At 45.9% G+C, this 16648-nt stretch overlaps 1 protein-coding gene across 4 annotated transcripts in view; it reads left to right on the top strand.

Annotated features, from left to right (window-relative positions):
* Positions 1-15461, top strand: part of TENT4A (terminal nucleotidyltransferase 4A) — a 106925-nt gene extending 91464 nt beyond the window's left edge. For 2 of the 4 annotated variants that reach the window (XM_050938171.1, XM_050938173.1), the window contains 2 exons: positions 1002-1166; positions 13763-15461. In XM_050938171.1, coding sequence (XP_050794128.1) covers positions 1002-1166; positions 13763-13948 — 351 coding nt within the window. In that variant the 3' untranslated portion in view covers positions 13949-15461. The remainder of the gene's footprint in view (positions 1-1001; positions 1167-13762) is intronic. The other 2 variants (XM_050938172.1, XM_050938174.1) reach the window with 2 other exon arrangements.
* Positions 15462-16648: the final 1187 nt, after the last annotated feature.

A 16648-nucleotide genomic window follows, 5' to 3' on the forward strand; every position in this document is an offset into this window, starting at 1 on the left:
ATTTTTGAGGGGGATCTCTGAGTGTATTTTCTCGCTACAATGCAGTTGGTGTTTTACCTCCCCAAAGGATAATAGCACACTTCTATATCTTTGCTCAAAAACATTCCAGTATCCAAGAGATGCAGAGTTGCTACATGACCCACAGTGCATACTTTTTCTAAAGCGCTATACTTTGGTTCATGTGATCAGATCTTATGCAGCACTTGGTTCTGCTTACTCAATCTCGGACTTGATTCCGAAGCTCCTTCCTCCCTGTTGGGGTGCTGCTTGGGAGCCACCTGAAGTGGAGCCACCCATAGGGAAGCTACTCGAAGAGGAGGTTACTCCTTTTGTGCAGGAACTGTGGTTCTTTAAGATGTGTGTCCCTATGAGTGTTCCACTACCTGCCTTCCTTCCCTTCTGCTTTGAACTGTTCTTCGTTGAATATTCAAATAAAGAATCTGAAAGCAATTTGCCCATGCAACCACCTGTAGCCTCAGAGCGCAGCACAAGGTTGTATAGAGCACATGCACAGGCCAAAGGGACATTGCTAGTGTAAAATCTCCAATCAAGGGCTTGAGATTCACATGTATCTTGAAGAAAGACAGTTACTGTGTAAGGTGAGTAACCTCCATTTTCTGAGTGTGATGCAAGGCTTATTTCAGTTTCAGTTTGAGAAGGACTGCCTGAGTATTTTGGTTTTGTATTTAGCTAAAAGAACAACTCTCTTTTCAGGTTTGTTTCAGTTAATTTGACTCGTATAAAGTTCGCTAGTAATGTGTCCAGAAAGTATGATGTCCGCACTTCTGCACATTGAAAAATAGAAACATACAACCCTTTAGGAAAAGTTGTGAATGAATGCCAAGAAATGTTTGTTTAAATGCAAGATGTAGTTAGTAGTAGTTTTGGATAATTACATATAGTATGCCATACTTTTAAAAATAGGATCTGTGCATTGAGTTCCTGTATAGTGTATCCTGGCCGCTTCACTGACATATTTTTCACCCCTCTTTTTTACTTAGACAAGGTTTACTGTCCCTCCGCCTACTATTGCTGGTCCGCCACTTCCCTGCAGACAGGTTGACACTGAAGGGACACCATCTCTGAAAACTGTTCACCACATGCCCTCTCCTGCTGTTCCCTCTGCATCCCCCAATCCTCTGCCAAGCCCCCACTTGTATCAGAAGGTATGCTTTTGTTTTACTTTAATTTTATTTTGATTCCATGGATTCTTTCCTTAAACTATCCTCCCTTGTATCTGATGTTGGTCATAGCATGTGTAAACAACTTTCCTGATGGTGAATTCTTCATATCTTAGCAAGAATATAATAAATATTTTGCTTTTAATTAGACTATATAATTGATAACGCATACTGCAAGTAAGATCTGACATATCAAGTAAATTATTTATATAAAATAAAATAAGCTATTTTTAGGTAGCCCATTCTGGTTAATACATAAACTGCAGTCCAACCAGCCTTTTTCCTAACCATCCTTTTTGATAAAGATAGTTTAACATCTTAACCTTGCCAGCAGAGGATATAAATCTTAATCTAGTTTCCAGAGGAGCAGTTAGTGGTATAAATGTGGCTGGGGTACAAGAGTTCATCCTTCAGTTACCAAATACTGGAAGGATTTTGTGTACGACTGCAAAGAACAACTGTAAGTTTTTTGTAAATAGTTGTCTCAATGTCTTCCAGTAATTCAAGTATTCACGAGGCTATCCACTCAAAACCATCTAATTTCTCCTTAGGCCTTAATTATAAGGAAACCGTTCTGACAATAAAATCCTGAGACTACTTTTTGTACCTCTTTTTTCTTTATGGAGAAGTTTGAGGGCAGTTGTCGTCTGGATTCTGTTGAGATCTGAAAGATTTTCTGCAGTAATTTGCATTTATACTTTTTCACCTGTTACCAGGTACTATTAATAGCAGATACTCAAAGCTATATAGACTGACTAACTTGGGAATGTCTGCACAGATGTTTGCTCATGTTCTATGAGTCTTTTTGCAAAGGATGCTTCCTGTGGAAAATGACTCCTTTATTTTGGGGGTGGGGTTCCTCCCTCCTCCCCCTCACTCAGCAGTTTTTTCTCACTCAGTATAGCTTGTCCTCCATCTGTAGAGGAGAGGATCTTCACCAAAGCCTCAGGGTAGATTACCAGCTCTTGTCAGTAGATAAGCTCCAGCAGCAGCAAAGGTTTGCTGTTCCTGTACTCAAAAGAAACTTTGCCCTTGAAATGGAAGGCAGCTGCCCTTGGGGCAGATTTTCTTGGCACCAAAGCGTTCGTCTCATTTACTACCTCTTGGAAAAACCTTGGTGCACTTCCTCATGTAACCAGGAGCATAACTGCTCCAGCTTTGCTACTTGTAGATTAGGGTCATGCCAAGGATTTAGCAAGGCAGCTTTCTCTCCTGACATAGGCTTACCTCACTGTCAGAAACACAGTCATGCCCCCATAGCAAGTAATTCTTCCACTTGGCTGGAAAACAGTTTGGAAGTGCAGTGAGGACAGCAGCAGAGTAGACTCTGAACCAGCATTGCCTTTCTGATTACTAATGGAATCTGCATCATAGCAAAAATCCTGCAAGCATGTTCAGATCAGGGGAGGAAAACTCCTTCAGTAGTCATCACAGTGACAACTGAAACCCCATATTCCCAGCTTCTGCACATTGCCCTTCTCTCCCCAGGGCAAGATGCACTTGCTTTCCATGTGCTCTTTCCTGAATCAACAGCTCACTGACTAGCTTTAATCTAATCCATATGAGGAGATGGGAAAAACTTCATGTGACTGTGCTTGGATGTGAGCTAGGATTCCATGATTTCCTTAAAGCCGCAGGTCCCTACTAAATCTTAGACTCAAAGGACCCTAAAAGGAAGCAGGACTATTTAGAAAACTCTAACTCTCTTAATTTTTGCCATATTCACATCTGGCCTGCCTCAGTATTTCCAAACACGATGACTTGAAAGGATAAACTTGAAAGGACTTTGCTAGTATGTCTTATGGTTGAGCCCAAGAAAGGAAAATGGGAGAGGAATTGATACCTTAAGCTTGATTCTGAAGTAATGAATTGAACTGTTTTTATAATCACAGACCAACAGCAGATTGATTTCTTCATATAGTTTATTCTGCCCTTGTCTGGCTTCATTGTGCTTCATTGTGTTAGTCACTCATACCATCAGCTCAGCAGTGATATTGCTGCTTTTTCCCTAGGATAGACTGGCAGTAAACATCAGGACTAACCAAATAAATAAAATAAAATGCAACAGTTCAGTAGAGTCCGAAGCAGATGAGAATTACTTTTACCAATCTCTTGCATTCTTAAGGCAGGGTTTAGTGGACATTGCCACTGATCTTTCTTTGGCTTCTCCCAAACAAGAGTTTAAAAAAAAAAAATCTTTGAACTGGGGCCTATCATCTGGGTTAGGACTGAATACATGTAAAGTCATTCTCTTCAAATGGTGTAGATATGAGTTAAATGTTTGTCAAGACTGTTTTGTGGGCTACTGTACCAAATATCACCTTTTGAAAAGACCAAATAGAGAGAGTTGAGGCCACACCTTTCCTTAAATATTTTGGAAAAGCATGCAGTACTGTACAATATTTAGAGTTTCGTTTACTTTCCTATATCTTGTCAGGACGATGTCTTTCAGCCACCTTGTTCATGTGAATGCAGTGTTTCACTTTGACCTACTACAGACTCTGAATTGATAGTTGATCCTGTTGAATGCAAGGTGAATCTTCTTCTGGTTTGGGATTCCCTAAATCAGAGGAAATTAATCATTTTTTTAAACTCTAATTCTGAGTTTCTCCCTCTTTAGATAGGTGCTTTCCAAATGCTCTAATATAGTAGTTTTTACATTTGCTGACATGGAGGACAGAAGGGAAGGGAAAAAGATGTAGAAACATATATCCTAGTTTCAAGGGCATCCAGTGTCATAAAAGTCATCTAATATGTCACTGGTTCTCAAACTTTAGCAACCCAAGGACCCCCATTTTGATTTTAAATTTTTCGCGGACCCCCACTCCACCCCTTCCTCCAAGACCTCACCCCTACTCCTGCTCTACCGCACCCCTCCTCTTCCCCCGCCCCCGAGCGCACCCTGTCCCACTCATCCCCCCTTCCCTCCCAGCACCTCCTGCATGCTAGGGAACTGAGTATACTCCTGGGGGTCCGCAGACCCCAGTTTGCGAAACACTGTAATCTGTGATAATCTTAGTCCAGTTGACCTGATGCATTTATACATTCATGCCCTCGATTTGCAGTTTCTCTTCACTGGAAACTGGATAGCAACTGTCTTGGTGATAAATGCTGTTGTTTATTTTATTTGTAATGACCACGTTAGTTTCAGCCTCAGTTATCCTCCCTAAATGATTAGTGGGCTACGGTTACTGTTTACTACTTCCCATGCATATGAACTTCTGTACAGAGCAGTGGGTTTATCGTGGGAGAACAACAAATAGTTTGCCTGTAATTTTGATTACTCCCATATGAATCTGCAGTGCTAGACAGACATGGATGCACACAGGATATGAAATGGGATTTGATTGTCTTCCAGCTGAGGCAAGAAGGGATGGAGCCTGAAGTTAAAATGCCACACTATCTTAGTGTCTCAAATTGTGTTCTAGTTTTCTCTTTATTTTTGGCTGTATTAGTCTGGGGAAGAGAGTGCTCAGTTCACGCATATTTGCCAACAGGCTTTTAATCTCAAAAAAGAGGAACTCTGCTTCCACTCAATTAGACTGGATAAGTGAACATGAATTATTAGATCCGTTGTCCCAGACAGAAATAAAGATGTCAAAATTACAGATAAGATTGATAAAGACAAATTATCAATCTACAAAGAAGGGGCTTGCTTCCTGACTTCTGGTCACTCTTCAGCCAATACCTAATCACATGACTCTTAAGTTTTCCATCACTCCTCAGCCCCTGTCGTGAAACTAGGAGTCTTGCTCATTAGGGGTAAGAAGCTACTCTTCAGCCACACTGAAGACAGCAACCTGTTGGCGATTAAGAGTCAATACAAACACTCTTCGTGACAGAAAATCTAGATTAACTTTGCATCCATCCATGATAAGAGTTCTAGTATTTTACATACATCTTGGGAATGCCGTGAGAAGGACAATTGTGCCTGCCTTGGATCTTTCCAAACACTATTTTTAATCTATGTGCATCTATAGCTCATTATTTAAATTCAGCAAACTTTGTACAGGTGAGGCCAAGAAGTGCAGCTAGAAGTTGTCTTCTGATTCTTAACTTTTTGTAGGATTTTTCCACTCTCCAGTTAAAAGAATTGCTAGATTTATGGTATATTCCTGGGTTTTTCCTTCAGCTTCAAGACTTGGGGCTTCTTTACCAGAAGTACTTCTTATAGAGCCAGGATCAGCTATCTGTTCTCTTCTTGAGGTCCTATCTAGAGGGCAACTTCAGTAACAAAAGAAACCTGTGTGTCTTGTTTGCTGATGTCTTCTTGCTGAGTATTTTGAATGTTAAACAACAATTCATTGTTTTTCCTTTCTATTTTCAGTATATTTACTAAATTTCTTTGATACATAGGTAAAATTATTTGCATTATAACTGATTCACTTATTTACAAACTTGTTTAGAATAGAAAATTTACTGTGTAGGAACTAAGAGTCTTGTCTTAATTCCTAATAAACATTACTTTGAGTTTGCTGCTAACGAGAACACCGCTGAACAGCATGACTTTTTGTTTCAAAATCAAACTACTAAAAATCTAGTGTCTCAGAAGTTATGTCTGTTAGTTTAAAAAAACAAACAAACAAACCAAAACCCACATGGTATGTTGGTAATGTTCCAGGTTTGTGCCAAAATCCTTAGATTGATGAAGTAATACTTTTGGCAAACACTTAATCTTTTGGTGGTGATATATTTGGGTAAACATTTGGACACTCCAGTCTTCTCCAGAGTTGGTGCTTCAGGTGTTCCCTCTCGTCTCCCTGTCTTTCCTGATGATGATGATTATTTGAAATAAAATATAACCATTTCTAGTCCAGGAACCAAGCTTTCTAGATACCTGATTAGGATGACTCACTTTTTTTTATATCCTGAATTTTTCATGACACACAGATCTATTGTTTGTATTATCATAGCACCTAGGCAGGTGGTCTGAATGACTACTTCTGGATAAAGGCAGGAATATACATGCTGCACCATAGTCCTACACTAGTTCCAAATGAGTTAATTTAGATAAGGTAAAAATGTGTTTTCTATCGGCATTGTTCATGAGCCCTATCGTGCACTCATTGAAGGAGTCTTCTTATTTACTATTGACTTCAACAGGAGATGGAATAAACTCTGTACTTCCTGCTACAGTTGCTTTCTTGCCACTCTGCAGCTCATATTAAACCTCAGCTTGTTAATTCCCTCAGATTTCCAAGTTCACTTTTTTCATTGTTCTCTACCTGATGCAGTTATGTTGGCCTTTCATCCATTTTAATATGTTATTTGAATAATAAAATATGGGCTAGATAAACTTAATGCGGGCTCAGTTGTACAAATAGACACAGTTTCTAAGACTTACACAATTGCTGTTACTTCAGACTAATGTGGAAACGTTTAGTCAATTAGTTGAAGAAACTTCTTTATTATTCTAAGAAATTAATGGACTAAGTCTTGTAGATACTGTACACACATGTATGCAGGTGATTAACTACCAGTATAAAATTCTCTGCAATTATGAAAGCCTGTTGTGAAAATTAAGAAACTCTGTTTTATGTATTGAACTAAAATAGGTGGTGATAAAAGGTAATGAATAGTTTTGATAACTTAGATGAAAATGTCTTCAAAAAGAGGACATTATCAAATACTCTATAAAATTATTTGTCTGCATAAAAAGAAACTAGTGGCCATGCTTCATACCATACTTATTTCCAAGGCCTCGTGACTTGACTCGAGCTGAAGTTACCTATTATCAAAAGTAGTAGCTTTTTTTGTTTCGAGGCCTCCTTATTCAAGCAGTATCTCACTTCATTTGGACCCACCAGGGAGGATACCTGTTCACTGTCTATAGGTGATTAGAATATACCTTTATCACCCGAGACGGTAGCAGATTTACATTGGCTGCCATTAAAACTTTTACCAGCAGTTACCATGCCGTGGTATCTGAGAACATAGTTAACACCTATCACAACACAAGTCCTGATGCTTGGATCTCAGATACCAGTGTGGTAACTGCTAGAAAAAGTAAAAATTCTTCTTCGAGTGATTGCTCATATCCATTCCAGTTAGGTGTGTGCATTGCGCGTGCACGTCTGCCGGAAACTTTTTACCCTAGCAACTCCAGTGGGCCGGCAGGTCGCCCCCTAGAGTGGCCCCGCCATGGTGCTTGATATATACCCCTGCCAGCCGGCCCGCTCCTCAGTTCCTTCTTACCGCCGTGTCGGTTGCTGGAACTGTGGAGTGCGGCTTGCTGTCCTCCACGTCCCTAGCTCTCCTTCGTTACTGTCAATAGTTGTAGTTGTAAATAGTTTAATAATACAGTTAGAGTTGTATAGTAATTAGTAGTTATTGTATATAGTTTATAGAACTTATTCGCGGGTTGGGCCGTTGCCCTTCCCGGCACCCGGCACTGGGCCCATGCCTGGTTCACCGGGCTTCAAGCAGTGCTCGGCCTGCAAGAGGCCAATGCCAGCTAGCGATCCCCATGACGCGTGCCTGAAGTGCCTCGGGGAATCGCATATCGCCGAGAAGTGTCGCATCTGCAGGGCCTTTAAGCCTCGAACAAAGAAAGAGAGAGATCAAAGACTGCGGACTCTCTTGATGGAAGCGGCACTGAATCCGGTACCGTCAGCGCAGCCGGCCACCTCTACACCGGCACCGGACCGCGCAGGCACCGGAAAGACACCCCGGCACCACCCATCCCTGGCACCGGGATCCAATCAAAGACCCTCGATGTCTGCGACATCATCTCAGCAGGCTCGAGTGGAGCACCCGGCACCTACCTCTGCTGCGGCACCGTCTTCAGGGTTGCCGTCGACTCCGGGCCCGGAAGGTCCGTTGAGTCCGGCCCCTCCAAGCTCCCCCTTAAGATCTGGGGTCGAGCCATTAGTCCCGTCCACGCCGGAGACCTTCGTTTCGGTGTGGGACTTGATAGCTCTGACTGAGCCATCCCAGCCTCAACCCCCGGTACCTCCGGTGCAGGTCATCTCCAGAGGCAAGCCGACGTCGAGAGCGCCATCGCTGGAATCCAGGCATCGATCACCTTCGAGGCCCCGACGACATGGACGCTCGCGCTCTCGGCGCCGCTTGCAGTCCCAGCACCGCTCTCCTAGGTGGCACCGGTCGCACTCGCGGCGCAGGTCGACGTCGGTACGGTCCTGGTCTGGCTCTTCTCCATACCGGCACCGGGACTCTAGGAGCCATTCGCGTCGGCGATCAACTCCCCGGTCGACCTCCCGGCACCGTGTCAGTGGTAGGTCCCGGTCCCCAGCGCCATCCCGGCACCGCATCGGACGTAGATCGCGGTCCGGATCCCGGCACCGAGCTGGAGGCAGGTCCTGGTCCGGATCCCAGCACCGAGTACCAGACCGATCCCGGTCCCGGCACCGGTATGGCTCCCGGTACCGATCCTCAGCACCGAGAGGATCGTCGGCGTCGGGACTGAGGGAGGCCTATCAGCTGAGTTCGGCATCTCCATGGCCTTCGAGGCAGCCATCGGTCTCCTCTCAGGCGGACAGCGTTTATACGCTGGGCCCGGACAGACACGCGGCCCTCTTCCAGGACCCTCCGCCTCAAGACCAAGGGCCACAGCAGTGGGGGTTTTGGACTCCCTGGGCGTACCATCAAGCCCAGGGTCCGCAACATACTTCTCCCCAGCCTGCAGCGGACTGAAGACCACCAGAGTCAACGCTGTCTCGCCCCCCTCCCTCTCCGGAAGGCGAGGACAGTTCCAGCCACCAGGACCCAGAGCTCCCTCCACAGCCGGAGGGCCGGGTCCAGATGGAACCCCCTGTGGACGCTCTGCTGCCAGAGGTCTCCTCGTCATCTTCCCCTGACGAGGCAGTGGCAGGCAGCTCGTCCTCCAGCCCTCCCCCTCTTGGCCTCAGGGCACATCAGGACCTCCTCAGGCGCGTGGCGCAAAGCTTAAATTTACAAGCGGAGGAGGTCGCTGAGATCGAGGATCCGGTGGTCAGCATCCTCTCCGCAGATGCTCCCACCAGGGTTGCCCTGCCTTTCATTAGGACCATTCAGGCCAACACCACCACTATCTGGCAGTCACCGGCCTCCATCCCTCCTACCGCACGAGGCGTGGAGAGAAAGTACATGGCCCCCTCTAAGGGCTATGAATTCCTGCACGTCCACCCGACACCGTGCTCCCTCGTGGTACAGTCGGTGAACGAGAGGGAGCGCCATGGACAAGAGGCCCCAGCGCCCAAATCTAAGGAGGCAAGGCGGATGGACCTCCTAGGCCATAAAGTCTATTCGGCGGGGGCGCTACAGCTCAGGGTCTCCAATCAACAGGCCCTCCTTAGCCGCTACTCATTTAACTCCTGGGTAGCGGTGGACAAGTTTAAGGAGCTGTTGCCGCAGGAGGCACGTCAAGAATTTGCGGCGATTCTTGACGAGGGCAAGAAGGTCGCAAGGACCTCGCTACAGGCCTCATTGGATGCTGCAGACTTGGCCGCTCGGACCCTTGCCTCAGGGCTTACGATGCGCCGCATATCCTGGCTTCAGGTCTCTGGCCTTCCACCGGAGCTCCAGTATACCATCCAGGACCTCCCCTTCGAAGGCCAGGGCCTGTTTTCAGACAAGACAGATCCCAGGCTAAAGAGCCTTAAAGACAATTGCATCATCATGCACTCTTTGGGGATGCATGCACCCGTGACGCAGCGCAGACCTTTCCGGCCTCAGAACCAGCAGCAACAATGCCGGCCGTATCCCCAGTTCCGCCCACGGCAGGACCTTAATAGGCGCCAGGGCAGGAACAGTAGGCGCAGACAGTCAAGTGGCCAAGAGGGGCAGAACCAAGGCTCCTCCAAGGCCCCACCCGGACCCAAGCCTTCATTTTGTGCCCGAGGGCGCAGTACCAGTTTCCCCTTCAGATCCTTCCCCACAGTTTTCCAACCGTCTTTCGTTTTTCCTCCAGGCGTGGACCTGAATAACATCAGACCGTTGGGTCTTATGCACTGTACAGGCCGGTTACTGCCTGCAGTTTTCATCGCCCCACCCCCCACCCTCGTCCCTCTTCAGGGACCCCTCTCACGAGCAATTCCTCTGTCAGGAGGTACAGACACTCCTTGACAAGGGAGCTATAGAGGAGGTTCCAGAGAGCGAGAAGGGCAAGGGGTTTTATTCCCGTTACTTTCTGATCCCCAAGGCCAAGGGAGGCCTCAGGCCTATCCTCGACCTGCGAGAACTCAACAAGCATATGGTGAAGTTGAAGTTGCGCATGGTATCCCTGGGGACCATCATCCCATCGCTGGATCCTGGAGACTGGTACGCCGCCCTCGACATGCAGGACGCTTACTTCCATATCACCATATTTCCACAGCACAGGTGTTTTCTTCACTTCGTGGTCGACCGCAAGCATTATCAATTTGCGGTCCTCCCATTTGGCCTTTCTACGGCCCTGAGGGTATTCACGAAATGCATGGCAGTCGTCGTCGCACATCTTTGGCGCAGCTGCATTCACGTGTTCCCCTACCTCGACAACTGGTTGGTCCGTGGCACATCAGAGCTGCAGGTCGGCGACCACGTCCGCAGGATCAGCAACCTCTTTGCTGCCCTAGGCCTCATTGTCAACGTGGACAAGTCCACTCTGCTCCCCACGCAGAGGATAGAGTTCATCGGGGCCGTTCTGGATTCCACCTTGGCCAGGGCCTTGCTACCATTGCCCAGGTTCCAGTCACTATCGGCCATCGTTCTGCGCTTGCAGGCAGCCCCCTGACCTCCATAAGAACATGTCTGACCCTCCTGGGCCATATGGCGGCCTGTACGTTCGTGACAGTGTATGCTCGACTCCGCATGAGGCCTTTCCAATCTTGGCTCATCGCGCAGTACCGGCCGGCCAGACATTCGTTAGACACAGTTGTCACCATTCCCCAGGGGGTACTGGACTCCCTCCGGTGGTGGCTAGACCAGTCCGTCGTGTGTGCAGGGCTACCGTTCCATCCGCCCCAACCCTTGGCATCCCTGACGACGGACGCCTCAGATCTGGGCTGGGGGGCGCACAGCGGAACACTGAGGACTCAGGGCCTGTGGTCCCCCCAGGAACTGGACCTCCACATCAACATACGGGAGTTGAGAGCAGTCTGTCTTGCTTGTCAAGCGTTCGTCCATCACCTTCAAGGTCGCGGTGTTCACCAACAACACGACGACCATGTACTATATCAACAAGCAGGGCGGCACCAGATCCTCTCCCCTATGTCAGGAGGCGACGCGGCTCTGGGAATTGTGTATAGCCCATGCCATTCACCTCACGGCCTCCTACTTACCTGGAGTACGAAACACACTGGCGGATCGCCTGAGCAGATCCTTCCGCTCACACGAGTGGTCCCTTCGCCCGGACGTCGCCCTCTCACTCTTCTAGAGGTGGGGTCATCCCCGGATGGACCTCTTCGCGTCCAGGCAGAACAGGAAATGCCAGGCATTCTGCTCCTTTCAGGGTCGGGAGCCCGGGTCATTAGCGGACGCCTTCCTTATCCCATGGGCGACCCATCTGTTTTATGCATTCCCTCCATTTCCGTTGGTCCACAAGGTCCTCCTCAAGGTGCGCAGGGACAGGGCTTGCGTGATTCTGATAGCCCCAGCATGGCCCAGGCAACATTGATACCCCATGTTGCTGGACCTCTCAATAACCAACCCAGTTCCCCTGCCCCTTCACCTGGATCTGATCACCCAGGACCACGGCAGACTCTGTCACCCGGACCTTCGGTCTCTGCATCTCACGGCGTGGCTGACCAGCTCCGAGTTACGCTGCTCTACCCGGTTCGGGAGGTTCTCCTGGGCAGTAGGAAGCCTTCCACTAGAGCTACGTATTCAGCCAAGTGGAAGCGTTTTTCCTGCTGGTGCTCGGAGAAGGGTTTTCTCCCCATGGAGGTTTCCATCGCCAATATTCTGAACTACATCTGGTCCCTCAAGGTCCAGGGTCTGGCGATATCGTCCCTTCGGGTGCACCTAGCGGCCATCTCCACCTTTCATCCGGGAGGAGATGGCCGTTCTGTCTTCTCCCACCCTATGGTGGCAAGATTCCTGAAGGGGCTGGAACGTCTCTACCCACAGGTCCGTCCCCCTGCCCCTTCATGGGATCTCAACCTCGTTCTGGTTCGGCTCATGGACCCTCCATTTGAGCCGTTAGCGACTTGCTCCCTGCTCTACCTCTCTTGGAAGACCGCCTTTCTAGTGGCCATCACCTCAGCTAGACGGGTGTCGGAACTCCGGGCTCTCACGGTAGACCCCCCATATACGGTCTTCCATAAGGACAAAGTGCAGCTGAGACCGCACCCTGCCTTTCTCCCTAAGGTGGTCTCAGCCTTTCACACTAACCAGGAGATCTTCCTTCTCTTCTTTTTCCCAAAGCCCCATTCGTCCCACAGGGAGCAACAACTCCACTCGCTGGATGTCCGTCGGGCACTAGCGTTTTATGTGGAGAGGACCAAACCGTTCTGCAAGTCCCCCCAACTCTTCGTGGCGATAGCGGACCGTGTCAAGGGCCTTCCTATTTCCTCGCAGAGGATATCCTCCTGGGTAACGTCCTGTATCAGGACCTGTTATGAGCTGGCTCACATCCCTACAGGCCGTGTGACTGCACACTCTACCAGGGCGCAGGCGTCATCACTGGCTTTCCTTGCCCGAGTGCCGATCCAAGAGATCTATAGGGCGGCGACCTGGTAATCGGTCCACACTTTCACTTCCCATTACGCCTTGGTCCAGCAGTCCAGAGATGACGCGGCCTTCAGCTCAGCAGTGCTCCATGCCGCGACTTCTCACTCCGACCCCACCGCCTAGGTAAAGCTGGGGATTCACCTAACTGGAATGGATATGAGCAATCACTCGAAGAAGAAAAGACGGTTACTCACCTTTTGTAACTGTTGTTCTTCGAGATGTGTTGCTCATATCCATTCCACACCCTCCCTCCTTCCCCACTGTCGGAGTAGCCGGCAAGAAGGAACTGAGGAGCGGGCGGACCGGCAGGGGTATATATCAAGCGCCATGGCAGCGCCACTCTAGGGGGCGACCTGCCGGCCCACTGGAGTTGCTAGGGTAAAAAGTTTCCGGCAGACGTGCACATGCGGTGCGCACACCTAACTGGAATGGATATGAGCAACACATCTCAAAGAACAACAGTTACAAAGGTGAGTAACCGTCTTTTTCTCCAACAGTAACTGATCTTATATTTAACATTTACTTGTATTCCTACTAAGTCCCTACAGAAAATTAACTAAATGTGAAACAAATTAATCACATCTCTAGTCAATATATTTAAATGAACTGTATATTTAATGCAAAACTAAAGGGTTCTTAGGACACTTGCCTTTGACCTAGTACCTTTACATTTGAGGAGCATACTTCAGAAGAGGAGCATACTCCCTTCGGTGGTGGTGGTGGTGGTGGTAGTGCGTGTTAGTTAACTTTCCACACTTGACTAAAATGTACAAGAAACACCCCATTTGAGAAACTAGCTAAGTTATCATTACTTGTTTTGATAGTTGCTCTGACAATGAGTAGCACATTGAGAAAGTACATACGGCTGGTTAGAGAATTGATGCACTTTGTTTTAACTGACTGTAGTACTAAACTGAACGCTTCTGTATTTTTAGCAGCACAGTGGAATGAAGTTTTCTATGAAAGGAGCTCATAATCCTAACCAAGGGAATGGCTTTAGTCCAGTCAGCAGTGGAGGTGTGAGGCAGCCAGTTGGCAACAGAGGACACCACCAATATAATCGTAACATCTGGCGAAGAAAAAAACACAGAGACGGTTTGCCTATTAGTCTCAGCAGATAATGGCAAATGCCAGGATCATCTTCCCCCATTTTAGAAACTGAAGCTGCGTGAACGATACTAGACGGGAATGGAGACCAGCATTCAGCACATCAGTTTGTGGGTGTTGCCAAATATCTGCAGCTGACTTTTTGCATGTTTCTTCATGTGGTGGTCAAGTCCATCTTAAAGTAGTTGTGCTTATTTGTGAAGCCTCATTAAATATGGAAGGTTTTTGGTTTTGTTTTTTTGCCTTCCCATTATGACTCATACAGTGCCGAAGCAGCTCTGGCCTTAGAACTGCAAGAACGTTATAAATACTGTAGCATTTTTTCTGTAGCTGCACCTGTTCCTTTGTGGGGATTTTGTTTCGCTCTTTTGTTTGAGGAACAAAGGAACTTCAGTCCTTGACGTTTTTATTTGTGATAAAATAGTTTTGCTGCCCCTCCTGTTTCTATTTCAGATTTCAAACTTTTTTGCTCTGTAAATATTGAAAAAGTATAATTTGTGCAATAATTCAGAATTTTTAATTTAATTTCATTTTGTCACATAAGTTGTATCTAAAGGGAGGAGGTTGGGTTTTTTAATTTACAGATCCTTTCCCAGGTCCTACAATCTAAGGTGGGTTTATTGTTTTGGCAGGTTGTCTGAGCAGTGTTGCGAACATGACATCATTTTTGGTACTATTTGAGGCTTCTTGATTCACAACGTGCTGATTTGGCATATGGTTTTATGAAGGTATTAAGCTCCAAAGTGTTTTGACCATGCATTTTAGCTCATTGTCTGGCCTCTGTCAGTTGTCTTGCTCTGACCAGTGGGTTTTAATTTATTCCTTGTAATAGACAACAAATCCAGCATTTAAAGTGCCAGAAATATAACTTCTTAAGGTTGAAAAAGGGTTAAGTCTTGACATGAAATTTAAGAATTGTGAACTATATGCTTCTGTCAGATTTAGTAATGTACCCCATTAATGGTTGGGGCTGAACATCATTATTGAACAAAGCTACCCAGCTTGAGGAATGTGGAGAAAGGAAATATGTTGATTCCATTAAGGAATCTGTATAGCAGTATGCATTCGTTCTGTTAAGAGCAAATATATAAAGTACTTCAGCTGCTCTAAGCATTGCAAGAAGCGTCTTTTAATATATTGGAGGAGAGCACAGCCCAGTGTTGGACACAATCTGTGGCTGGCACTTAATTTACAGATGCATACAGGTATACTATGCAAGTGTGTATTGCCATTACAGCCACTGTCTTTTTGTTAACTTTTTTGAACAAGGAAATATACATCCTGCCTGACCCTGAGTTTTTAGAGCACCACAGTTGTCCTGGGGGTTGGCTGCATCTCATGCCCTCTGACTTCCCATTTTTAAAGTTAGGGTTCTTAACCCTACTGAACACTACAGGTTGGTTATCTGAAGTCCAATTAGTGCAGGAAGCTGAAAAAATTCTATTACCATGACATCTAAATGTACAGAAGTGGAATATTTTAAAACTGATATCTGAATGTTGAGATAAAAATGAGGCATCTAACCTGATAAAGTGCAGGACTAGCCCATATTGTTACTATGTCTGTCAGCTGCAAACAGATCTCCTTGAGATGAGAGGGAGCAACATTCCAAAATAGAGTAGCACATTTGTCTGCAGTACTTAATGATCCAGATTTACCACAAATTATTTTTTAAAAATTGTGAACATATTCATTAACCAATATTTAAGGGCTGATGCATAGGCCTTTAGTACTAATCTTTACACACTAGCAATATTGAGCATAAACCTACATTATGGAAACTTCAGAGGCTTTAGTTGGTGTCTTAACTATCGTCCATTTTAAAGCAAAATTCATTGAAGAATAAACAGGTATCATGTTCCATGTCAGTCATGGTATACCAAATAAATTGGCCTGGTAACCGCTGTGGTTATTTGCTACAGGTTTAAAAAAATCATGTTTAGATTTTTTTGTGGAGACAACAATGTGGAAGCTAAAATTGACATATTTTTATGTAAAATTTTCTATTCTTTGATTTTTAATAAACTTTGGAGACCAGTTGTTGTTCTGTGTGTATAGAAAGATAGATATTCACAAGAAATCTAATGCAAGGGTTTAATTCACTCTTTAACGCCACATTTTAATCTTTATTTTTAACATCTACTGCAGTGCTCCTATGAAACAATACTTCTATTGTCTTTTAAAAGTCTTATACCTTCCCAGAACAGTAGGAAGGAAAGATTCACTTAGTTGTAGTTCAATGTCTGTAGTAACAATAGTTTCTGATTAAAGCAACCATATATTATAACTTTGGCAAACAGTTAAGTAAATCTTCAGTTAAATTTCAGCTCTGTTTTCTTTGTCCCACTTCATTTGCATAGAATTATTTTAAAGGAAAAATACCTTGCTAACATACAGGGTTTTTTTTAGCTTGTTGTTTTGCTCTCAGCAACTGATGCAAAGGTAGGGTTGTCCTGGCAGGCCAAAATAAATGGCAAAGAGAGGTAGCGTTCTTAAGGTAAGGATGAAACACATAGGGAAGGAGTATGGCAGGTATCTTGGTTTCTCATCCAAAGTGTTACTTAAGATTCCACTGATCTAACGGAGATGGTAATGTTGTAGTTTATCACATCACCTGTTCAGATGAGAACGCTTTTTGAGATCAGGAGAACAATGTAATAGTAAATCTCATCAGCGCATCTTGTGGTGGTAGCAACGGTGATAGCTATGATGGC

The sequence above is a fragment of the Gopherus flavomarginatus genome, chromosome 2 (genome assembly GCF_025201925.1).
Source record: "Gopherus flavomarginatus isolate rGopFla2 chromosome 2, rGopFla2.mat.asm, whole genome shotgun sequence".
NCBI classification, from domain to species: Eukaryota; Metazoa; Chordata; order Testudines; family Testudinidae; genus Gopherus; species Gopherus flavomarginatus.